Source organism: Condylostylus longicornis, unplaced genomic scaffold (assembly GCF_029603195.1).
Source record: "Condylostylus longicornis isolate FDR11 unplaced genomic scaffold, ASM2960319v2 ptg000100l, whole genome shotgun sequence".
Lineage (NCBI taxonomy): Eukaryota > Metazoa > Arthropoda > Insecta > Diptera > Dolichopodidae > Condylostylus > Condylostylus longicornis.
Window position 1 is genome coordinate 2,845,170 of NW_026578068.1, and position 26,939 is coordinate 2,872,108.

The 26,939-nt window shown below is 27.9% G+C and overlaps 1 protein-coding gene across 3 annotated transcripts in view; it reads left to right on the plus strand.

Annotated features, from left to right (window-relative positions):
* Positions 1 to 26,939, plus strand: part of LOC129614038 (uncharacterized) — an 87,471-nt gene that overhangs the window by 8,581 nt on the left and 51,951 nt on the right. The window contains exon 2 of one of the 3 annotated variants that reach the window (XM_055528423.1): positions 26,490 to 26,534. The exons of the other annotated variants lie outside the window; for them this stretch is intronic. Within the exon in view, the coding sequence (XP_055384398.1) occupies positions 26,490 to 26,516 (27 nt within the window). The 3' untranslated portion in view covers positions 26,517 to 26,534. Of the gene's footprint in view, positions 1 to 26,489; positions 26,535 to 26,939 lie in introns of those variants that run through there. 3 annotated transcript variants of the gene reach the window in all.

The following is a 26,939-nucleotide window of genomic DNA, read 5'->3' on the forward strand; positions in this document are numbered from 1 at the left end:
TAGGTGACATATGTACATATATATGTATAAACAATGTATATATACATGTACATTTTTATGCTTTTAATTCAAACTTGTGGGTATCAATATATTGTTTATACTTGTATAACATATAAATATACATACTCACATATGTATGTTTTTATGTTCGAATATACCATGTACAATAATGGTTTCTTATTCATTTTGAAAAATGATTTGAAATAAAATTGAAAAATACAATAAAACTTTATTAAGAAATGAAAAATGAAATTTTATTAATATAAAAAGAAAAACCACATTTCTTAATTATATTTTTCGTTCTCAAAATAAGAATCCGAAATTTAATTAAGTCAAAATTCTTGTCAAAAACATGATACAATCCGAGTAAAAAATAAACTTTTTATTTAAAGAATAAAGTTTTACATTTAAATGTGTTATACGGTATGTTCTTTGAAATTGAAAATAAAATAATTTTTTTTAAAGAAAATAAAAAAAAAATTTCTAGAGAGTTTAAACAAAATATTAATAAATTTTAAATGGCAAAGAAACCATGGGGATTTTCGATTGTTCTGTTCTAAGATTGCATAAAAATTTCTGGCATCCATTGATGTAACCGTTATACAGATCTATCAGATTGATATAACCGTTATCTAGAGAAAAAATGTGGGAACAAGCATGTTGCTCTAACTTCGAAGGTGTAATGGATATTTCCTAGACAAAATTTTTCAATTTTGGTTCTCTTAAACTTTCGCAAAATATCTCAAGACGGCCGAGTTCCTCCACTTGCGCCATTACAAAAAAATTTTTTTTATATCATAATAACTCTCATACTAATACTCATCTACGCAGAATGCTGCGTATATATAAAAAATATTTGTATTATTTGTATTGCACTGATATTAATATAATAACTGTCCTACAAATATTTTAATAAACAAACCCACGTAACAATAACATGGGCAAACCACAACTCTGAACAATGAGACTCTAAATAACTCCTAAATTTAATTGCCAACATGATGAAATTTTTTTCCCTATACAAATTATGACACAAGTTAAAAATTTACTTTAAATTTCATAAGTATTATCAGGTCGACGAAGTTCAGACGCACTTTATTCTTTCCCTTTTTAGTCTATTTCAACATTTAATTAATTAATTTTTGTTCATTTTCGAAGCGATATTAATTTTTTGTATACATAAGTACAATTTCGAAATTTTAATGACTTTTCTTTTCTTTTGTTTCTAATTTGTTACGTAATTATTAGCAAGTTTTTAATGAATTATTCATAATATCCAAAACTAACTTGGATTGATATACAAGTTAAAAAAAAAATTAATTTACTATGATGATATTTTATTATATTATGTAGCTCTAATGTACCTACAAATGAACGTATACATAGCTTTACACGTTTCCTTTTATGAAACATGAAAAAAAAAATTTGAATAAAAATATAGAAATGAAAATAAAAGTCATTTTTAAAAAAGTTGTTTTTTTTTTTTTTTCATTTTAATAAACTGTCAAATGAATATAACAGTTATGGTAAAAAAAATTTAAAATGGATGAAAAATAGCGACAAATTATTTTGAAAAGAAAAAAACAAATTAAAAAAAAAGTCATAGTATTGCCAGTGTTATTTAAATTTATGAATTAATCATTATTTTTTTGTTTTTGCCAATTTGCCGCTTCCCATTTTATATTTATTGTGAGGAAATGTAAAGCGAATCAAGCTTAGTGTTTGAAACGTTAATCATCTGCATGATCATGACATTTTAAATATAGATTAAGGGCAGGAAATATCAAAAGCGAAAAATTTTGAAATTATTAAAAAATAAAATTATTAAGATGAAAATTTCTTAAAAAAAATAAAATAATTGAAAATCACAAAATAATTTTAAGAAAATGGTACCTATACAAAAAGAAAACAGAAAATATTAAGAGTATAGCCGCAAATCTAATGAAGGGAAATTTAATTTTAAAACCAAAGAATGGAAAAGTTCATGCTGAAAAGATGCTTGGAATTTTTTTTATTAAATTAAATTGAAGTGCCTTTCTAAAGAGTTAAACTTATAATTATATGGAAGTCACGTACACACATTGTTGTGATTTTTTTTGTGCAAATTTTACTAAAAAAATTGGGAATATTTTAGGAATTTTGTCTTGAATCATTTGGTCAGCTGGTCGCATTTACAAAATTATAAAAGAGAAAAAAAGGTAATTGAAATTGAATTTTGTTTTTTTTTTTCACGAAATTCGTTTTCAACTAAATAAAACGGAAATATTTAAGTATGTAAAATATGCAAAGCATTCTTGAGATTATTACAGCAGAAACAATGTATTTTTCTTTCAAATAAAAAAAAATTTATAAAAATTTCAATTGCTTTTAAAAACAAAAACAATTCTTTTAAATAAATAGAAAATTAAAAATTAAAAAAAAATCTTAAATCCGCACGTGGAATTTAATAAAATTTTATAATACATAAGGAGTTTATTAAATAATAAAAGGTTTATAAATAATTTTATACCCAAAACACATAATCTACCCAATTTATATCAACTGAAATGTCAAAATATATCAAGTTTCCACGACAAAACTAAAATAAATCTAGTATATTACAAGAATGTTCCATTGTTTCAAATACATTCGATTGTGTATTGCCAATTTCCGTTTCTTTTGTTGTTAAAAACAAAAAAAAAAAATTTAAAAGGATATTGAATAGCAAATATTGTTAAACTCGCGTTCTTTTAAATTAAATTCATGTCATAGTGCATTGAACTTTTATTTATTAGACTTTAATATAAATGAAATTTCAAAGGTTAAAAGAACATATTTAACATAAAAGAACTTTCATAATCTGTATGATAAATGAACAACGAAAAGGAATTAGCCTGATACTTTGAAAGAATATTTTAATGAAAGCTATTTGAAATAAAAAAAGAGAAATTTCAGAGAACTTTTACACGAGTTTAATTTAAATATTATACTTAGTATATAATTATGTTTAGAACTAAGATCGGTTCATGTGATATTACTATACATTGAGCTATATCTGAAGCATCATATGATCTATATAGGGCGGCTATTGGAAAGAGTCTATAGGAATAGGTTATACGTGAAAAAAAACGTACAAAGATCAACACTGCTTAAAAAAATAAATCCACCAAATGCAAAACGCACATTGCATATGAAATGTAGTTATGCTGTGCAATATTTATTTTCGTATCTTAAACCTAAACCCCAACAGTTGACTTTTCAGTCGAGCAAAGTATGATGCTATGATCTCTATCAATTTATATACTATTTCATTTTTTTAAGCCACAATTTGTCACATTTTAAATTATTAAATCTAATTTTGTGAGAAATTTTATTAAAAATTTTAACCTGTTATTAAAAACTTTTAGTATGTACTTCCGTACCATATACCTAAAATTAAAATAATTGATGTCTATACATTTAATTATTTAAAATCAAATACGAAACTTTTTTACCAAAGCTGAATCATATAGGCCTGTCCGCCAATAACCAGAGAAATGACTGAATATTGTTAAACATAGTTATTTCCATTCCACAACATATGTACAGAGAACTATACATATTTTCAAATATACAATACTAATTTTCTAAAATTATATTTGTATTTATCGTTTTGTACCTCATAATAAATTCTTAACGTATTAAATTTTTAAAGCTATATCAGATCCTTAAATTAGCAATAAAAGAACATACATACACATATATGTATATGTATGTATATACGTTTCTACTACATACGTGCGTACAAAATTTAATAAAAGACCTAAACCTAATATAAAACAAAATCCTTTTAATTAACACTAAACAAAAAAAAAAGCAAAAAAAAATCTAATTTTAAATAATTTTATCCAGACAATTTAATTAAAAAATTAAATGAAAAACTGAACATTATCCAGAAGGTAATAATTATAGGATCAACCAAAAAAAAAGCAAAAATAGCAACAATAACACGAATAACGGGAATTCTGATCCCATATAGCTTTATAAGACTAAAATGCATAAAAAATTTTCATTTTTAAAGCTGTACTACCCCCTTAAATAATATTTCTAAAAATATTTTTATGCAATGAATGTCTGCTGAAATCTTTTGCTATAAAAAAATTATTCTATAAAATTTTCATACTGTGTGTGTGTGACTTCACAAAACTTGCAATTCAATGAATATTTTTTTTTGTTAATAATATTTATTTTAGAGAAATTTAAAATTACTCTAAGGAGAGAAAATAAATTCGTATTCTTTATAACAAAAAGTTTAAAGAAAAAAGAAAAACTAAAATCTATATTTAAATATATGAGAATTTTCTTTCTTTTATTCTTTAAGGATTTGTGCGGTCCCATTAAAAGAACACGCGAACCATAATACACAGTTATAAAAACAAGATTTTCATGCAAAAATTATAAAATGAAATTTACTTTATTACTCGTATATAGAAAAACGTATCACATTTAAACTAGTTGAGCTCTTATGGTGTTATTGTTATCAATGCTTTGGTGCTGCTGCTGCTGCTGCTATGCGATGTTATAAAAATCTAATTCTTTAACATAAAAAAAAACCGTTTGTTTATTCTTTTTTTTTGTGAGACTTTATTGGAATGCATTGAATTACAAAAATAAATAGAGAAAAACTATAGGAAAAATAAATATAAGTATAAAAAAAACGAGAAAGAGCAAACAAAAAATGTGTTTTCCTCGCATAGTTTTTCTTCGATTTCACAAGGTTTTCATTTTTTTTGTTTTTACTTTTATGAAAATCTACTTTATTTTTATTTGCTTATGGAAAATAATGTGAAAATTTGTTTTTGCTACTCTCCAAATAAAAAAATTATAGAAATCACGTAATATTTAAAGTTTAAACAAAAAAAAATTAACTATGTTTTATTTAGTTTTGGAAACGATTTTTAATTTTTTCTTGGTTACAAAATTTATATTTAAATATAATCGACAATGGAATAACATCGTTACATAATTCTGCCAAAGAACAAGATTAATTGTTCTTATATTTAGGCAACCAAGGTGATAATTTTAAATGTGATCCTCTAATTCATTCTTATATATGTAATTTTTGAGAAGTTCTAATTTAAATCTCTAAATTGAGCGATAATATGATTTTAGGAAATCGATTTCCCTCCCAAAGTCTTAAACGTTGCTAAGAGACCAGTTTATGTCGGAATGTATTTTCAAATTGAACTTTTTTTAATGTTATATATGCTATTTTTAAGACACGCTGTAGATATGTTTTTCAAGCTATCTTTTATTGCATTATCATTTATTTGCGGAAATGAATTCCCCTTGGGAGTATAGGGCTTCCGCAAATAAATGATAAAGCAATAAATGATCCGCAAAGCTTCTCCAACAAACTCTGTTAGGGGCCATTCTTTTTACTTCTGCCCATGTCACGTTAGCCCTGGCCATTTCTTTCTTTATTGTTCTTTGCCATGTATTCTTTGGCCGTCCAACACTTCTTCTACCCTGCGAATTCCATTCCAATACCTGTCTTGTGATGGTTTCGGGCGGGCGTCGCAATGTATGGCCTATCCATCCTCATTTTTTCTTCTTTATAACCCTTGCGATTGGTTCTTGGTGGGTTAAAACCCAGAGGTCTGTATTGCTTATCCGTTTGGGCCAGAATACACGGCAGATGATCCTTAGGCTCCTATTTATGAATCCCTGCATTTTATTTGTGTATTAATTTTTCACTAGCCATGTTTCGGAGCCCTACAACAGGACCGGCTTCACACATGTGCTGAATATTCTCAGTTTTGTATTCTTGGATAAGTGTGAGGATTTCCATATGGTCCATTATCTGCCGAATGCCGCCTTAACAAGTTTTAGTCTATTTTCAACGTCTTTTTTGACCCCCCACCCTGTTGTCGATATTATACTGCCGAGGTAGTTGAATTGTTCAACATCTTGTATAACGGCTGTATTTATGACAAAGGGGATAGTGTTTGCTGCGTTGATTCGGAGTGATTTGGTTTTTCTCGTATTTATTTTCAGACCGACCGCTGCTGCTTTTGTATGCAGCTCGTTCAATTTTGCTTGCATGTCTGAATGTGTGTGGGACAGCAGAGCGATGTCATCTGCGTATTCCAAATCCTCCAGGCGGTTCGTTAAAGTCCATTGTATGCCCCTTGGTTGTTGACTTCCGCATTATTTCGTTTAGGGCTATGTGGAATAGTAGCGGAGAGAGTGGACATCACTGTCTTATACCTGCTTCGATGCGTAGTAAGTAGTGCAATAATTTCAATAAATATCTTTTACAACGAAAATTTCCCATAATGTACTCGTATTCCCAAAATTACAGTTTTTCGGTGTGAAAAATTAATAAAGTTAAAATGAAGTTTTAAGAACTTAATATCAATTTTTCTATTTTACTTTTGTAATTGGAAGTTTCTAAATTATAGATTTTAACACAAGCTTTTCTTCCTAAATTTTAGTTAGGTGAAAGTAGTTTTTGACACAGTAATCATTTGATAGGAAACTGTTCATTTCTATCATTAACTGAAATTACCAGAAAATGTAACTATCGAATTTTGAAATGTTTCCATAGAAAAAATGAATGTTTGTTTAATTAAATCCAAAAATTACACGATGAAATCAATTTTTTTTAACTCCAAAATCGGCATTTTAGATGGCGATATTTAAAATCTTTCCTAAAATTGATGAATTTAACACATCCATATATGTATATAACTTAACGTAAAACACAGGAATTCCCAATTTTCATATGCGTACATAATATGTGTTTTGTTCAAAATAATTGGGGTATAAAAAAGTAGTACGCAACTTTAAATAAATACTTCAGTCTCAGTCGCCCTTTATGTACACTTAAGTATATCAAAATAATGTGAAAACATGGAAGATTTAAAGCATTAACATACATTTTAAAACAATACAATTTACATACATACATGTAAACATAAAAAATCAGTTATTGTTTAAAACAGACTTCTATATTCCTTGCCGCGAAAACAATACAAATAGCATTAAACAAAAAAAAATTGTGTAATTTTTTACATAAAGCAGTAATCCTTTATAATTTCTAATGGTTATACAAGAATGAGAGCAAAATATTCTACATTATTAAATTTTTAATTGAGTTCTTTTTCCTATATAGAAAGAAAATATTTAGATATTAAACTTTACAAATTATTATGATCTTAAATTCTTATGACTTTTGTGCCGTGTTTTGCGAAATATTTGTTTTTAGAACTTTTTCTTTTATTTTTATTTTATTCTCTTTATTTTATAAATAAAAATTTTTCCATTTTCATTTAATTCATTTTGTTTTTTGGTCTGTTTTCCTCGAACGGACTAAAACGAATTTGAAAAATAATATTTTCAAAGGGAATAGCAATAATAAGTATGTATACGGAAAATATTGAGTTGAACATCTGTGAGTTTTAAAAGTTCTGAACAAAAAAAAAAAATAGAAAATAAAATCAAGAAATTAACAAACTAAATCAGATTGTAAACTCCAAAATACCCAAAATATATAGCACGAGCAATTCCTTCTTACTTTCGATTTGTAATTCCAAAATATGTGAACTGCAAACTATGATAGGTGAAATATAATCAGTAATTTTTAAAGAACAATAATTTGGAGAAATATTTAATTTTATGACTGTATTGAAAATTTACAGTGCAAGTGAAAGGAATTCGCTGAGGGAATAAAAGAAGCAACGTCACATTGAATTCGCCATAGAAATAATGAGTTTCATTTCCTATACGCAAAACTTCATACCTCTGTAGTTCGGTTGGTAGAGCGTCGGCCTAGAAAGCGATAGGGCACAAGTTCGAGACAATTCGAGGAGAAAAATTTTTTAATGTTCTACAGTTGTATTAAGAAATTTCCATTAAGTTAATATTATTAGTGTAATAGACATAATATACTTCTTAATTAAACAGCTACATGTTATATTAGTAATTCAGTACGCAAAACCTTACTTTTTCCGATCATCATGTCTAAGTTGCCATCCCTCAAGTCAATGTGCGGTTCTGAAGAGCATTTCTCCTACTTTTGAATTTTCTCTTTATCTTCAATATTTTTCCCAAAATTTTTATTTCTTCACATCTGTTAAACGACCCTATACGTTACCGCTCCCTTATCTTTTATATTTTTATTATATAGAAAATTTTTTTTTGTTAACAAATCACCAAGTAAGAGCTCGATAAGAAATTATGCATAAATAAATAATAACCATATAAGAAAAATGCTCGTATGTATGGAAATTAAAATTTTGCAATTTTCGTATTTATTTATTTTTTTTTTTAACATAATATGGAAACGTTCAAAATGGTGAAAATCCGGTCGTTAAACTGTTTGAATTTATTAATATACATTTAAACAAGTACATATTCGAGTACATATTCCAGATGCTCAAAATAATATTCCATATAAAGATGCGTAACATCGTGTGGAGCATGCAAAATCAACGTCAACCAAGGATAAATTTCAGCGTTCTATGAAAAAAGAAAGAAACAGAAAATGTAATTTTATTTTACATTAAACGCGTATATTTCAAAAAATGTATGTGTACATATATTTATTATAATAATGTATGTACAAGACACATTTATTCGACAAAACATCATTACATAATATGCTGAAGTAATTCCAAAAGAGTCAATAAAATACGAAAAAAATTATGAATTTAAGATAATTATTGTTTTGAAAATTATGGATACAAACATTAATAATGTATATAGGGAAATAATATTTGTAAATGAGTATATAAAATGTAATTAACGCCAGTCGCTGTATACCGTGGAATATGATCGTCAGACAAATACGCTGGACTGAATTTTCTTTAAGATTTAAAACAAGTTTCGAAATAATATTGTATTATAAGAGCCTATAGGGTAACAATTCATTTAACCCCAAATGAATTCTGCTCGACTAAGAAATAATATTCAGAAACTGTATAAACAGCGAATGGCCAAGATGTAAATATTTCATGCCATTATTTCGTGTGTTCGCTTGAAAATCTAAAAAGAAGCCCTTTTTTCAGCGAATGATTCATTAAAACAGAAGCGAAAGCTTAAGATGCCTTTAGTAAACATTCTTCTAGCTTGCGAAGGTGTGCAGCTGGTTCCAGTATTTTTTCGACAGGTTTGTATTTTAGTAGGAGCTAATGATGTGGCAAAAAATTCTAGTTTAAAATAGTTCATTTAGGTTTTATACCATATATCCACAATTCACTTCAAAGTTTTCAGACACCATTCACGAAGGAACCATATTCATTTCATAAATTATTTGTACAAAAATGATCCCAACACAAATTTCAAAAATATTTTAACTTTGGAGACGGTAAACAATTTTTTTCAATTCGAATACTGAACTCATGAAATTCTTACATAATGTTTTAAAATGCGTAAATAGCAAAAAAAAGGTTGCAAGGGGCGATATGCTATTATTTAAGGCGGTGATATGCTGAAATTAATTTTCTTATTTTTTTCTCATTTCATTTTTCTTTACTTTACTCTTTCATTTTATAAAAAAAAGTCTGTTCCAAAAATAGCAAAATATTTTCATTTCCATATTTTTATCGACTCTTGTTGTTGTTTTCTCCCTTTAACTTCCATAAATGGAGTTTAATTTTATTTTTAGAAACAAACGAGAAAAAAAATAGAGTTGACCTTGTCAACTCTGTGATACCCGTACGAATTTGTTATCCTATGTGCGAATAACTAATGTGGCATAACTAACTATGGGGCAGACTATGACTTTAAGTTGCCATATTACCATATTAATTTATGCAAAATTTCAGTACTATGTGTTATTCAAAATACTGGTTGTGCCAAACTACTATTGATGTTGTATGGCAGCTACCAGAAAGAGCCAAGAAATTTTAGTGAATTTTATCAAGCACATCGGCCCTACTAATATACTCACTTGTGTCAAATCTCAATATCACAGCTTTTATAGTTTCTGAGATATAGTCAAATAACTTTTGAAGTTGTATGGCAGGTACCAGAAGGAGCCAAGTAATTTCAACGACTTTTACGAAACACATCGGCCCTACTTATATATTCACTTGTGTGAAATTTCAATACCATAGCTTTAATAGTTTCTGAAATATAGTCAAATAACTTTTGAAGTTGTATGGCAGGTACCAGAAGGAGCCAAGCAATTTCAACGACTTTTACCAGACACATCGGCCCTACTAATATATTCACTTGTGTGAAATCTCAATATCACAGCTTTTATAGTTTCTGAGATATAGCCAAATAACTTTTGAAGTTGTATGGCAGGTACCAGAAGGAGCCAAGTAATTTCAACGACTTTTATGGGGTATATTGGCCCTACTAATATATTCGTTTGTGTGAAATTTCAATACCACAGCTTTTATAGTTTCTGAGATATAGCCAAATAAATTTTGAAGTTGTATGGCAGCTACCCGAACCGGTACCCCGATCATGTCCAATTTAAATAGGGTTCTGGCACTTACTACAATAAATCATTTGTGAAAATTTGGTGAACTTAGCTCAATTAGTTTTTGAGTTATCGTTCGGACGGACGGACGGACGGACGGACGGACGGACGGACAGACAAAGCTAAATCAACTCAGAATTTGACGCTGATCAAAAACATACACTTGAGTCTATATCTAACACCGTTATTTCTTAGCGTTACAAACGGTAAGGCAAATTTAGTATACCCTTCGAACATACGTTCGTACGGGTATAAAAATAAAATTTAATGCAATTTTCATTAATATTAAACAAAAAAGAAATTAATTTTTGAATTAAAAGAGGAAAAACAAAAACACTAAATTTTTTTGTTAGATTTTAAGGCAAAATTGTTTAAGATTGTTTAGAAATTGAAAAACTAAAAACAAAAATTATATTTTAGAAAGTACGAGAAACGCGAAGTTAACTAAAATATTTGAATTTTTTATTATGAAAATTTTGAAAATTAATTTAAAATTTTCTATTCTTATACACAATATATGAGAAGTTGAAAGTGAGGTAAGCTCTGTGCTTGTACCTTGCACTTTAAAAACGGACAGGAACATTGCAGTTTAAATTAAATTTACATCGGACTTTTGTTTCTAAACAAATTTTCCGCGTTATAAGGCCTAGTTGATATTTGTCTCTCTATAAGGGTTACATATATTTTAGCCTAACTAACTAAGTTAGAATATAATATACATATAACTGCATTATATTTACGAGTAGAGAACGAAGAGATACAAAATTCAATTATGGTTCCACGAATTTCAAATTTATTCTAACAATTTAAATTATTCATAATAATAAAAATAAATTTAATTATTAAAAAAGAATTATACACACTTGGAACAATTTGAATCAAACATTGAACAGAATGTAATATTAACTGTAAAATTCGATTTAACGTTGACTATTCCAAAATTGGATCTAATTTGTTGATTATCTTTAAACGGAAGTTTATTGAGGCTAGTTTGAGCGTCAGATTTAAATTCGCAATCATCTAGAATTTTCAATTTATTTTAAAATTATTTTAGCCTTGGTTTTCAATATTGGAACAAGATATTTTATACCACTAGGGATTATTGCTTCCACCAACGTTGTTCCGTCATGTCATTAACACTTCAGAACAACAAATTATACCTTTTATTGTGAAATATCGGAAATTATTAGCAATAAAAATGGAGTCAAAAGTTAAAAACTAAAGATTTTTAAAATCTTCAGTATTCTATTTGCATAAAAGAAGTTTCTTTTTTTTTTTGAAAAAACAACACAGAAATAAAAATCCTTTTAATCTTTTAATTATGCGTTTCCTTTTTATTTCTTTTGAAACATTGAAGCGTTTGAAACAATTTTTTTATATTTTTCTTTTCCATTTTTGTTTCAAAAGTAAAATTATAAATTTTATGTTGAACAATTAAAAAAAATTTCATATTTTTATACTTTTTTTTTTTCAAATTTTGTAAGAAGTTTCGCACCAAGTTGCTACATAATCTATTCACATGTAGAGCATCCGGAAATGAATATTTTTTTTTTAATTTTGTTATGTGAATAAAAAAGGCTTTTATTTTTCTTTAATTATAATTTTGTAACACTTTTATGTTGTAAGAAATATTGGAATCTAGGACAATTTTTCCTGCATATCCCACTTTTCAACAATGAAGATTCTTTTTTTTTTTTATTTCAAATGGAACTTATTCTCAGATAATTTAATTTCACATAAAAAATGTTCTTAAGGTATAAAAATTCTTTTGAACGAGATTTTGAATTGTATAAGTGCAGATAATATAAGAATGTCATTGAATTGTATGAGATGTAATATTAATTGTTTCAATATTGTAAAAAAAAAGAAATATTTCAAGAAGATCTGAAAAGAACCCAGGACAATAGTGTCTGATTCCATGATCGTGACTATAATTTTTCTAAAGATGAACTTAAGATATGAAATATTCTTCCTAATTAGAATGAATTAAATTAAAAATTAATGCCTTAAAAGAGTTCAAAACGCTTCTAGTATTAATTATAATGCAAAAAAATCTGTAATGGTAAGGACGTAACCCACCATAGCTAGTACCTAGCTGTTATATACGGTCGGTTATGTCTAAATAACACTAAATAGCTAAAAAAAATTACAAGTTTATGAAAATTTATTTTTATTTCTTTTGAATTTTAAAGGCACTTTTAGTTAACATACTTAGAAAGACGTAAATTCTGCTCAAGAATAATATAGCGAAATGTTATGAGTATAGCGTAGTTATATCATATGAACTGTTTTGCTTTTATATAGGATATAGTTAAAAGCATATTGCACCTCTATCACGTTTTGTTTTTGCAGTATTGCATTTATAAAAATCTTTAATATCATTAAGTATTTTGTTTATTGTTTAACCACTTGAACTTCCCTGCCGCATAATACCATTAAAATGACGGTATTTTAAAAACAATCGGTAATTTGAAATTTATGAACATAAAATTATTTTTTTAATTTAATTTGGTTTCTTCTATGCGTATGATTTTATACCATGTTTATTCGAAGTTCATGAACGCTGAGAGGTCATTTACTTGATACCTCATTATCTTCATTATTTTCGAAATTTCCATTCATATTTACTTGTCTGTACGTCATTCGGAATTTGTGAAACTCGTCTATATCTCTTTTGAATTAAAAAACAAAAAACTCAAATTTTTCCAATTACTAAACCAGCAGCGCCTTCTTATCATTGAAGAATTGTTGAAAAAATTAAATGAATTATTTTTTTTTTGTTAAATTAAAATAAAATTTATTTTGTATCAAGCTGTGCGAATAAAATAATTTTTACTGTCAATGAAATGTGTTAAATGAAATAATTAGAATTTTTTTCTCTTTGAAGAGGAAAAAAAGAACTTACGTTTTGTATGTATACCTGCATAATGATGTAAAAACTTACTTATATGTGGTCGATTCAAAAAGAATTCTAATAAGAAACAGTAGAAATTTTAACAAGATGAATGAAAACCAAAACTATAAAAAAGAAAACAAATGAAAAACAGAACCTAGCAACGGATCTAAAATTTGTCTATCAAAAATATTTTTTCCCCCTATTTTTATTTTTTTTATATTTCACCTTTATATTCGGTATTATTATGCTTGAGAACCCTTTTTAATTACGTAGTGAATAATACGATAGTGAAGAATTTGAAGTTACATTGAAATTCCCTACACATAAGTGACTGTGTATAATATTTAGACAGTTGTGTGGGCTTACTAGAATTTGTATGTATGTTAAAGTGATGAAAGCGAGTTTTTTTCTTTTAAACAACTTTGGGATACTCATTCGATTTGAAAATCATCAACTAATAAAATTATTAATAATTAAATAGTATAGTAATAGAACTAAGTTTGACAGTATTGAATTAAATGCCTGAATTGAACTAAAATATGCCTGAATTAAACTAAAACAAAAAATATTTAAAGAAATTTTCTGGAGGTTTAATATTTCAACTCAAGATATGAAAAACAATGATTAAGGATATTTTTTTAAGAATATTATGGCTAGGACATTGAACTTTTTGCCAGCGATCTAACTAAGGAATTTTTAAATAAAAGGCAATGAGAATGGCATAAAGTGAACATCTACAAAGAACAAATCTTTCCATATTTTTAGTTAGATTGTAGATTTCAAGGCAACCAAGTGGGATTGAAGAATCCCCCGAGCCACCGCAGACATTCTTGATTTATTGTAGCCTCCCCACGTTCCCACCTATAATGTCACCATCCCAAATATAAAGCTTGAGACATCCCTAAGGGAGTTGGACAGTAGTTCCCGATCGCTTAGGAATCCCCTTCCAAAACAATTGCCAGTGCCGGGTATTCGCAAAAGATGTGCACGGCTCTCTCATTACCGCCCCAACAAATTCTACACAGGGGGGAGGCCGATTTCCCCAGCTTATGCAAGTGATACTTCACCTGGCAAAGCCCCATGTTTTAGGTAAATGTTTAAAGTACATTTTATTGCCGGATATTATGAACGAAATAATAACCTCTGCATACAAAGTAAGTAAATTAGGTTGCCTATACTAATGCAGATCACATAATAGAAGAAAAGAAGAATAATATAACTAGAAAAAGAGTTCTGCCACAGGTGTAATTAGCTTAATTTAAAAAAAAAGGGTATATTTTTTTTTCTTTTTAATGAAGTATTCGTTTCTTTACACTTTTTCCCATTCGGTTATCTATTTTTTTTTTTTTTTTTTGTTTTCCTTGTTATTCCCCTTGGGAACATAGGGCTTCAACATAGCCTCTCCAACTTTCTCGGTTTTGTGCCAATCTTTTTATTTCGGCCCATGTTTTGCCTGATTGTTCTAGCTCCTTATTTACACTTCTTCTCCAGGTCTCCTTTGGCCTCCCCACATTTCTTTTTCCTTGGGGACTCCACTCAAGAGCCTGACGCGCAACCGATGTTGTTGGGCGCCTTAGAATGTGGCCAATCCACTTCCATTTTCTTCTTCTTATTTGTATATTTATTGGATCTTGTTTCGTCATTAGCCACAGCTCTTGGTTCATAATTCTTCTTGGCCAGAATATTTTACATATAATTTTGAGGCATTTGTTTACAAAGACCTGGATCTTCTGTACATTAGCTTTGGACACCAACCATGTCTCACTTCCGTAAAGCAGCACCGATTTAACACACGCGTTGAATATTCTTATCTTGGTTCCGCGTGCTATGTGGGTTGATTTCCAGGTTGCCCACAACCTGCCGAATGCACATCTTGCCTTAGTGATTCTGTGCTCTATGTCCTTATTAGTTCCCCCATCCGTTGTTATTGTGCTGCCCAGGTATTCAAATTCGGATACTTCTTCAATGGGGCTACCCTGTATGCAGATGGGGGCTCGACTCGTGCCATTAATTCTCATGAGCTTTGTTTTTGTTGCGTTTATTTTGAGACCGATTTTTTCTGCTTTTTCAGCCAACTTATTTATGATCATCTGCATGTCTTCGGCCGAGTGAGCCAGTAGCACGACGTCATCGGCGTATTCTAAGCTTTGTAGCTTATGTGTAAGCTGCCAGTTGATTCCCTTACGTAGTGATGCTGTCTCCCTCATACATTGGTCTAGCACTGTGATGAACAACAACGGAGACAGCGGGCATCCTTGTCTGACTCCTACCGTTGTCTTGATGGGGGAACTAAACTTGCCATTGTGTAACACCACTGATTCGGCGTCATCGTAAAGCGCCTTAATGACTTGTATTAGTTTCGCGGGGATTCTGTTTCTCTTGAGTGCAGCCCAGATAGCATTACGCCTGATTGTGTCGAAGGCACGCTCGAAGTCGACGAAGGCAGCATACAGGGGGCTATTCCATTCTACTGACTGCTCGACTATCAATCTTACTGTGTTTGTATGTTCTGTGCAGCTCCTATTCTGCCGAAAGCCCGCCTGTTCTTCTCTTATATTCTTGTTTAGCTTCTCTACAATTCTATCATGAATTATTAGGGCTATTATTTTTGTTATACTATTTAGCACTGTTATGCCTCTCCAGTTTCGGCATTCTGATAAGTCGCCCTTCTTGGGTAATTTGATTATTACTCCCATCTTCCACTCCTTGGAGATTTCTTCGTCTTGCCATATTTTTTCTATTATTGGCTTTATTGCATTAGCCGCCGTGATTTCTCCTGCTTTAAACAGCTCAGCTGGAATACCATCGAACCCTTCTGCTTTGTTGGTCTTTAGCTTTCTAATTGCCTCTACTATTTCTCTGATGGTTGGTGCCCCCTTGTTGATAGTAGTATCTTCTCTAATGTTTGGCTCCATATTCTCGAGTTCTATATCTTGGGTTTGTATGTTGGTTTCTGCGAAGTGTTCTTTCCATCTGTTCAACTGGTCTTGGGTTGATGTGAGCAGACTACCATTCTTGTTCTTTATCGGTCTTTGCTTTCGATAGCTCTTATTTGCCAGAATATCTATTTTTCTGTGGAGTGCTCGGGCGTTATTTAGTTCTGCAGCTGTTTGGGCTTCTCTTGCTATGTTATTGTAGAATTTTCTCTTATCACTTCTTATCATTTTCTTTATTTTTCTGCATATTAGGGAATGTGATTCCCTCAAATTCGGGTCATTGCTTGTTAGAAGTTGTTGTCTTATGTGTCTTCTTTGTTCAATAGCAGCCCATGATTCTTCAGAGATCCACTCTTTCCTTTCACGTCTAATGGTTCCTAAGACTTCTTCTCCATTTTGACGGTATATGTCTTGAATCTGTTTTTGGTTTCTATTCTGACCTCTGGTAAGTACTTGTTGCACATTAGATACAAATGCTTGCTTTGTAACCTCTGATTTTAGTTTGCGAATATCAAGCCGCTTTAATCTGTTACTTTCTGTGGTTCTCTTAGCTGCCGTCTTGATTTTTATGTCTGCAGTTAGGAGAATATGATCACTCTGCACATCCGCCCCCCTCCATGTTCTCACGTTCGTTATTGATTTAACCCATCTCTGCGCAATACATATATGGTCTATTTGATTTTTTGTTCTGCCATCAGGGGATACCCAGGTATACTTATGTATTTCTTTGTGTGGAAATATCGTACCACCTATTACCAAGCCGTGTTGTTCTGCTATGTCTTTTAACCTCTCTCCATTATTGTTTCGAATGCCAGTGCCATGTCGCCCCACCGTTGGCCAAGCTTTTACGTTACCAACTTTCGCATTGAAATCTCCCATTAATATTAGTATATCGGATTTGGGGATGGAGCTCAATACTGATGTTAATTGTTCGTAGAACTCATCTTTAACTTCAGTTGTTGCGGTTTCCGTAGGAGCGTAACACTGCACAATAGTAATTTTCTTTATTTTTGAATTAAATCTTGCCGATATTATTCTGTTTGAGATGGGTTTCCATGTTAGTAAACTCTTTCTCAGTTCTTTTTCTATAATTATGCCCACTCCATGTTCACCATTGGGGTTTCCTGAGTACAGCAGTATGTTATTGTTAGAGGTAGACATTTCTCCCTGATCTGGCCACCTTATTTCGCTTAACCCAAGTATTTTTATTTTATATCTTTTCATTTCTTTCTCGACCTGAGCCAATTTTGATTGTTCCTTCATTGTTCTTACGTTCCATTGTCCAATTCTTGTCCTATTTCGTCTGCCAAAGTTCGTTACCAGTATATCATCATTTATCCGAGGCTCTGTTTCCGTTTCTAGAATCGTTATTGTTTCACTGAGTAAGGTGATTAGCCTACCGCAGCTATCTACATTGATGTTGCATTGATGGTGACATGCCATCTATCGCCCAGTAGAGTGACGTCGTCAGTTATTTTTCCGCCAGATGTCGCAGCAATTTTACCCATCCCTGACGATAAGATGTCTATTTGGGTTGTCAAAGTCAACAAGATGTTAGATGTCAACAGTGAGGTTGGCGTTAGTTGTCAGTTTTCTCTTTTGCCGCGTTATTATTATTATTGAATTGAATTATTATTGAATATTTATTTTATATGGATTATTAATATTAAGGTATAATTTTATTGTTATTTAGTACTAATGATATTATTATATTTTTAGGTATACTTATATTAATTATTAGATGGCTATATTGGGTCGCTGTGGTGAATGGAAAATTCTCACCTTATTCAGGTGTACCTTATTCAGGTGTTTTTCCATCTTAATATGAAATGCGCACCCCGCAGGATTTGAACCTGCGCTCCCCGGTTTGTTACCTTTCAATACACGAGTGTGTTACCACTCGGCCACCGGGGCCATCGGTTATCTATAAAATTCCCTAATTTTTTTTTTTTCTTTAAAGTGAATAGGTTGGTTGGAAAAGGAAAGCGGAGAAACATCAAAGCAAGAATGTAAAAAAAAACAATTGTTTAATTCAAAATTTTAAATAGTTTTGTAGTCAGAAATCATAATTTTATTTTGTTATACATAGGTCTTTAATGATATTAAAGTTGAATAAAAACTTGAGAAATTCTCTAATTGGATTCCGTAAATAAAAGTATCTACAGTGACGAAAGAAACATAATTGCTCCTACTTTAAAAGAATATTACCATCGAAATTGTAAATAGTTTAAGACTATAAGAGGTTCATAAATATGGTTATTTATTATATATATATACATAACGTATGCATATGATTTGAGTTATATAAAAAATTCGAAACTTATGTAATTTTATATTTACATTTTGTATTATAGTTTGTCGTTTGCTTAATTTCACAATATTATAAATTTATACACCTTCAGTTGCCCTACATGCAATATGAAAATTTGCCGAATATTTCGTACAAGAAAATTATTTATTAAACTCTCGTAAATCTATGTCTTACCCAAATAAAATATTTAATTTTTTTACTTGTACTAATATTAATTTTATCTAAATTTTTCATATTATGGAAATCCCGAAAAATTTTCAACTTAGAAAAAATATTATTTATTAATATTAAAATTATTATTTTTTATTAAATAGAACATTTATCTAACTTTCAAATATCCTTATTTACAGTTTGACGCCCACATTTAAATCTCTAATAAATTATTAAATAGTTTTTAGTTCATAACAATTATTTTTATAGTTGTTTTTGAATTTTATTTTATAAATATTTAAAAAAATAAAATAAAAGTTCTAAAAACACGAGTATCTATAACTATTAGATTATAAAAATTTGAATTTCATGAATATCTGTGTATATGTACATAAAAAACGTCAAAGTCATTTGAAGGTTAATTTTTAAACTTATGTTTTTCAAATAGTTTATATTTTTTTTGCTAAATTATTTAATAATTTATTTTTGTATTTTAACACCCTACAACTTATAGTTAAGGATATATTATAACTTTGATATAGAGTTTGTAACCACTTGAAGGCGTTTGCAGTATAAAGATGAACATATATATCCGTCCTACTGTCCGTCCATTTGTTCGCACGACAATGCAAAGGGCAAATACCATAACAAACTTACAAAATGTTTCTTTTTAGTCAAGGACGACTGTTACTTGAAATTAGGCCAATTCGAAAAGCGGATTTGTATAGCTGCCATACAACCCAAAATGGAAATTTTAAATTTTTGAAAAATCAATAGGATATCTGCTAAAAACATGCATGAATACTAAATTTTTATGGCCCAGATATATTTTAGATGTTTTAGTGGAATAGCATGAGAGATTTAGTTAGAGGCCATAAAAGCATGATACAACCTTGATTTATATTTCTAAATATCCCAAAAAACTAGTTAAGGCTAACTAACTTCATGAAAAAAAGATTTGAAGTTCTGTGTAGACGCCTCAAAAATTTTGCTGAGTTTTGTGTTGAGTACGCGTTTTGTTCGTAAACCTAATTTTTAATTTCATAATGGTATATAGGGTATAATTGAATTGGGTAAAATCGACTGAAATGTTTTTACTTGTTTTATTAATATTTAATTACTCTGCATAACATCCTTTTTTTTTTATTTTTTTTTTCCTAAAACTTCCTTCCATCATTTCTGTTCACAATAATAAATTTTTTTAAATAATATTTAAATGTTATCTAATATTAAATGAACATTCAAACATACTAAGAAAAATTCAATTGTATTGAGAAAAAATATTTATGTATATTTTATATTGTATAACAAGAAAAAAAATTATACCGGCGGCACATGAAATTTCAGTGTTGTTTTCATACACACATATATACATACGTGGGTACACTTGGATTTTATGAAACTTATTAGCGTTGTTCTTTATGTAGTTGGGAAATTTTATATTGATAGAAAATTTTTGATAACAATATAAAAATTAGTGATAGGTAGGACAACTGTCTATATCCTTGTATTACATAAAGGCGCATTAAAGAGGTCATGGAATCCAATAGTGGAAATGGTTTTTTGTTTTTGTTAATTGGCCTAGTTCGCTTCATAAATGTTTATTATTCAATTGTTTTATAAAATTTTTATTTATTTAATTTCGGAATTTTAATTTTATTTATTCACATTTTTATTTTGTTCTCATCCAATAAAATTTTATTTATTGCCGTTATTTAAATTGTATAATATAATATATATATATATATATATTATATTTATTAAAGGAAACTAAATGTAGAACATATGCATCTGCTATTAAAATAAAAACTCATTCATTATTAAAAGTTTTACTTGAAAAATTAAAATTTAAAAAACCAACTTCATGTTTGAAATATTGTAAAAAGATCCATTAAATTCTGGTATCCTTTTTCAACCAAAATATAAATTATAAAAGTACACGTCATTTGTTTGAGTTAATGGGCAAAAAAAATAACTCTTGCTTAAATTATTCCGAAAATAAAGCCAATTATTACTTGACAACTTGATTTTCGGAGTCAACTTGAGTTTTCGGTTTTTTATGAGTTGAAGTTATGCTTTCATAAGTTCTAAGAAAAAAGTAATTGATCAAGTTATCCAATCATTTCATAGAAGCGTTCTCTGGTCCCAATTTCTTTTACTTCATTCACATAACAGGATGAATTGGTGAGTAAACTATGTGAATATCAAATATTCCATTCACATAACACAAGGATTTATGAGCAAAATTTGTATTGGGTCATTTAGGTTCTTCAATTTCAAATAACTTTTTAAGTTCCAAATTTTTATAATTAAAATCTTCCTATATTTTATGGATAGGAATATGTTCTGGACGTCATAAGAATAACCTAATTTTTTTTTTTATTAAAATTCCGTTCATATTTTGACAAGATGCAATGGGGGTATACTACGGTACATGTGCATAAGAAATTTTATAGAATTATGTCTGAATAGCATAAATTGTCGGTAATTTATAGCCGGTATAAATGTACCATAATAATATACACATATATATTCACTTACATATACATATATGCTTATTTATTTACATGTGGTCTTCCTTTGTAAAAAAAACTATCTTTTGTTTCCGTAAAATATTTTCTTTTTTTATCAACTATACATATATTTTTAATTTTTTTTTATTTTAATATTTTAAAAGTTCTTCAGATTTATAAAATTTTTGTGTACCACAATAAATGTATTATTTTATAAATTGTGTATATATATAAATATAATATGGGGTTTTTTGGAACTTTTCCAAACTAATTTTCATTGGCTTTTGACATATAAAACATCCTTTTAATCTTTATTACTATAATAATATTATAATATATAGGTGTATGTATGAAAGCGTAGGGGTCCATAATGCCATAAACTTTTAAGATTTTATACTATATGCAGCAATATATAAAATTTTTCCATCATAAATATAAACATACATACAATAGGTACATAGATAATTTTGCTATCAAAACCATAATTTTGTATGTATGTAAATTTACCTAAGGGAAAGGAAATATTTTGAATTTTAATATTTTGTTGAAATAACAATTTTAAATTGTCAATTTAACATACTACGTACAAATATAAGGCCAGACATTAATTTCTCGTTTGTTATTATATAAAAATAAACAAACATTAGGTATATATAGTTGGTATGCCTTAAAACAGCGAATGAATTTACATACACACATACTGTCATACATGATTTTTTTTATTAAATTGTGACATATTTAAATTAAATATTATTTTAATTTAATATAACAAACAAATATTAAGTAAAAATTAAAAAAAAAAAATAATTTAAAATTTAAAAACCAAAAAAAAAATTTTAATTTATGCATTTATGCTGTTGGGATCTGTAATATTTTTGTTTTTTGGTTTTCTGGGTCATAGAATCGTTCTCCAAAAGGGACACATTAAATAGCAATCAAAATAAAAAATGAAAACTTATATGTGTATATAAAAAAATATTGTTTTTTTGAAATATTTTATTTTTATATAAAGAATTTTGTGTTTGTTTTAAAGGCGTTATAAAATATCACGCGTTTTGAAAATAATAATTTGGTATAAATTTTTTACCTAATTTACTTTTAGTGGTTCTGTTTCACATTTTCATGCAAAAAAATATTTCTTAACTTATAGTTTGATTATGCTTTAATATTGAATTTTATTTCAAGTTGCATTAAAAATAAAATTATTTATTGTCCCTCCTCCCCCTATTTTTTCCTTTCTTATTCAAATTGCCATACAAATAAAATTAAATGTTAAATTAAATGACAACCAAATGAATAAAATACGACTTTGTTTTTGGTAAATTCGGAAAAATCATTTTACTTCTTTGAAGAACTCCAGTTTAGTGTTAACATAAAAATTCTTGCAAGATTTGTAATAAAAATTTGTAAAATTTTTGTTCGGTAGCTTTGAATTTTCTAAAAATTTTTACGGATCTCAGCTCTTCATTCATATGTGTTTCTCTATAGTGTTCTTCACCTACGAATGTTAGAGAAACACATACGAACAACTGTGAAAAGATTTTATGTAGGTAGAAGACTCGTTCGCTTACAGGAGTTCCCATTAATCAGGCTCAACTGTATTTTGCAAAACTTATGAATCTTATGTTCTAGAAATAAATTGAACGTTTTGAGGATTCCAATTGATTCTTATAATATAAATAAAATTACTACTCTTTCATCTTCACAGCATCGCCTTGTTATTTGCAACGATTGAAAAATCATTACTACAAGACTAATTCCATTGCAAGATTATTTGATTCCAACTCAAAATTTATAATGAATATTTTGCTCCTTCGTACATACATACATACAATATTAGGTGTGTCCACTTAATATTCTTCCTTGTTTTGTAATATTTAAATGCGTTTAGAGTCATCTTCCTTTTGTCATTTTTTTTTTCACCTTTGATATTTTTTTTCTTCCAGTTCATTCACTAGAAAACAAAGTGCGGAAATTTTATGTATAATATAATTTTATAGTTAAAACGGTTATTATATCCTTGAGAATAATAAAAAAAAATAAAAAAAAAATTTATAAACACTGTATGTTACGTTTGCTATAGGTTACAGGAGCTTTGACAAAAGGAAAAAAAAATTGTCCTTTTATCTTTCCCTATACTAGAGACACTCATTTCATCTACATATTTTATCATTTTATTTCATTGTTTTTTCATTGTTAGTTTTCTATTATGTTTTTTAAATTTTACAAAAAAAAAAAATTTTTCGAGAGTTTTTTTCATTGTTTTCTCTTATTCAAAAGAGTCTTTTTTTCGAAATTCCCTTATTAAGCCATTAAAACAAACATAAATGGGAATATCAGGTATGCAGACATTGTACACCGTATATGTTAATATTCGTATCCTTGTATGTACACCTTTATATATGGCTGTGTAAAATTATTTTTATCATTCCTTTAAAAGATTTTTGTTTTTTTAATATTGTGAATGAGGAAGCTTTGTCAAATACAGAAACTTAAATCTCTAAGTAATTTAGATAAAGGGAGTTTTATTTTGTAATATAATTTCAACTATTGTATAGCAGCTTGATCGTACCGAACACAATTGAACAGTATGAAAATTGAGTTTGTCTATGATTTCAGTATGTTGCAAGTGAAGAGGGAGACACAGTAATTTTTTTTGATTTTAAGTTTTTGTTTTTTTATTTAGTTATTATTAAGTCATTTTATTGTTATTTCACTCTTGAAATTATACAAATTATACACTTTAGAAAACTAATTTAAAAAATAAATGTGAAAAAAAAAGATTTCTATTACAACAAATGTTTATATACTATATCGTTATGTTGAAATAAAAATAATAAGACTTAAATTTAAAATTTAAAATATTCAGTATGAAATTAGGTGTTGAGTTTACATAGTATATAAATTTACTAAAATAATTTTATAAACCAAACTGCAGTTTAAACGTAATAATGGCAACCAATATTACCATAAATGAATTTAAATTTTATGAAATTTATTTATTACAGTTTAAATCCTTACAAATATGTTGAATTCTTAAACAAATTTTTATTAAATCTTAAAAAATAAATGAAAACACTACTTTTGTAAGACAGTGTTTACAGTTGTCAAATTCAAACTTTGCTTGACGCATAAACAGTGCCTTAAATAAATTTAAACAAATTGAAATTTCATAAAAGGAAAAACATTTCCAGCTAAGCTTTATGTGTCACTTATCAAATTTTAGCTTTTGACTCTCATTAGGCTCTGCCATAAATAGTGATAACACAGTGGAATTTTCACGTAATGCCATAAATGACGTACATATAATTAAGTTTACTCCTAAACTATAAATTTGTAACATAAATTTAAAAATTTACAATAACAAGTGGACAAGTACATATAGGTAAAATTAATTAAGAATTTCGTGCTTACAACTGCTTAGATCGAATGTAATCCTAATTTTCAAAAATTTAGTTAATGTGATTTTAATGTATTTTTGTCCTGCAATTGTTCCACCCTTACGCTTTGAAATTTTTGTACTTTTTAATAGAAAAACAAAACTCGTGTTTCCAACTACTCTTTGTTTGATTGTTAAGTTACACTTTCAATATAATTTCGTATTAGTGTCGGAATAAGGTTCTTTTTACAATGGTTTGTATTAGAAAAAGATGGAAAAACAAAACAAAAAAAAAATCTAAAATATGAAAAATTGAATTTTTTTTTTTATTAAAAAATTATGCAATATTTTTATTATTATTGTATGTAAACCAAAATTTTAAAATTTGCAATTAAGTAGAAGATTTTCAAAATTTTTCAATACTTTTTTATGTCATTTAAACTATTAAATAAGAAAGTTTTTTAAAATCTTTTCAGAAATGTTGAAAAGATGAAAAAAATTTTATTAGAAATTTTATTTTTCGTTTTTAATTCATTTTGTTTTTTAAAGATCTGTGAAAAATTTATAATTTTCATTTTATAAAGAAGTTAAAGAGGTCACTGTTCTTTGTAATGCGAGTATTTTATATTATATTTTGTTGTACATTTAACATACATTCTAACACATGTTATGTGGTTTTTATTTGGAAAACAAAAAAAGTTTCCTATGCGATGATTGTGTATGTGTGTTGAATTTAAAAGGATTTTATATTCTATATTAGTTCTTATATAGATGCTTAGTATACTCGATTTTTTTTAACTTTATTATTATATTAGGTACATTATGTAATCAGTGGATTATTTAAATGAAATTCTTTCAAAAATATCTTTTGGATACTTGTGTATATGTGGTGATGCGGTTTCTATGATAAAGTTATTTTTACTTCAGGTGCTTTGTTTTACTTAAACTTTTTGTTTGTTTTTTTTCTGACAGACCTAAATTTTTTTATATTTTATTTTTTTTTTTTCTGGAATATTTTTTGATATGCAATTCATTTACATTACATCATAATCCTATTCAAAGTGAAGGTAAAAAGAAAATTTAATTTAAATCTAAATAGAAAAGTTTTTTAAATATACTAAATAATATGTGGGGCTTAAATTAAAAATAGAATGAATAGAATAATACCTGATTTAGTTTTAAGAATTTTTATACCCGCTCAAATGATATTATAGAATTGCTGTTCTTTTTCTAGCTCTATGAAACACATAAATATGAAATTCTGAATCAATTTAGCGTTATCTGTCTGTCTGTTCGATCGCGTAAGCAAAAACTCAAAAAGTAAGAGCCAGAAGCCTGTTGAAAATGGGTGTGATGGCAAGCAATAGTTCGGAATACTACCGTTCTTTAAAATCTATATTTAACTAGAGTTCAAACATTATCGAAGCCATAGTACCTTAATTTTGCATCAACTCAATACCTACTCTTGCGTAGTCTTTAATTCATTTGTGTGAATAATTAAGTAATTCATTTTCTTTGAAACGTAAATTTTCTATATAAGTGTATAATGAAAATATTAATTGTGTAATAATTATGTAATTATTATGTATTCAAAAATTCATTACCGTATACTGTTAATTAAAATTATTACATTACTAGAATTATTAGAAATATTTGAGAATTAATTTGTTATCTTCATAATTTCGGGACAAGTTATCTAAAATATCGAAGATATCATAAAATTTATTTGTTTTTTAAGAAATCATAATTTTGTAATATTATTTAAGTAAAGCAATTTATATGTAATACATAAATAATATTTTTACCTACACTTTCACATATTTTAATAATTTCTCTTTTTTATATTTTCAGGTAAATTATATCATCAAATTATATTAAAAACCCTACCAGGTTTGTAAAAAAAAATTATGATTTTCTTAATGTTTATTTTTACGTATTCTACGTATGTTACGTAATTGTGATGTTAAAATTTTTTAAAACGTGCGAGCAATAAAATTTAATTATATCATGTGATATTGCGCAAATAAAATATTACAATTAAAATTTAACGCCGAAATTTGTAAAGAAATTTTCATGAAGGAATACGGAATGGAATACGGAAAAATCTTAATAACATTTTAATTAACATACCTAGAAATATGTAGTTTTGGCTCCTAGAGGAGATTTACTTTATACGGTTCAAATTCCCTAGAAATTAGATTTTTGAACTGGGTGGTATTAAAATACAGAATTTCTGAACATTTTAAACTAGACAATACATCTTGCAGTCGGTAATGTGCTGACTATATCAAAGTTTTTTTA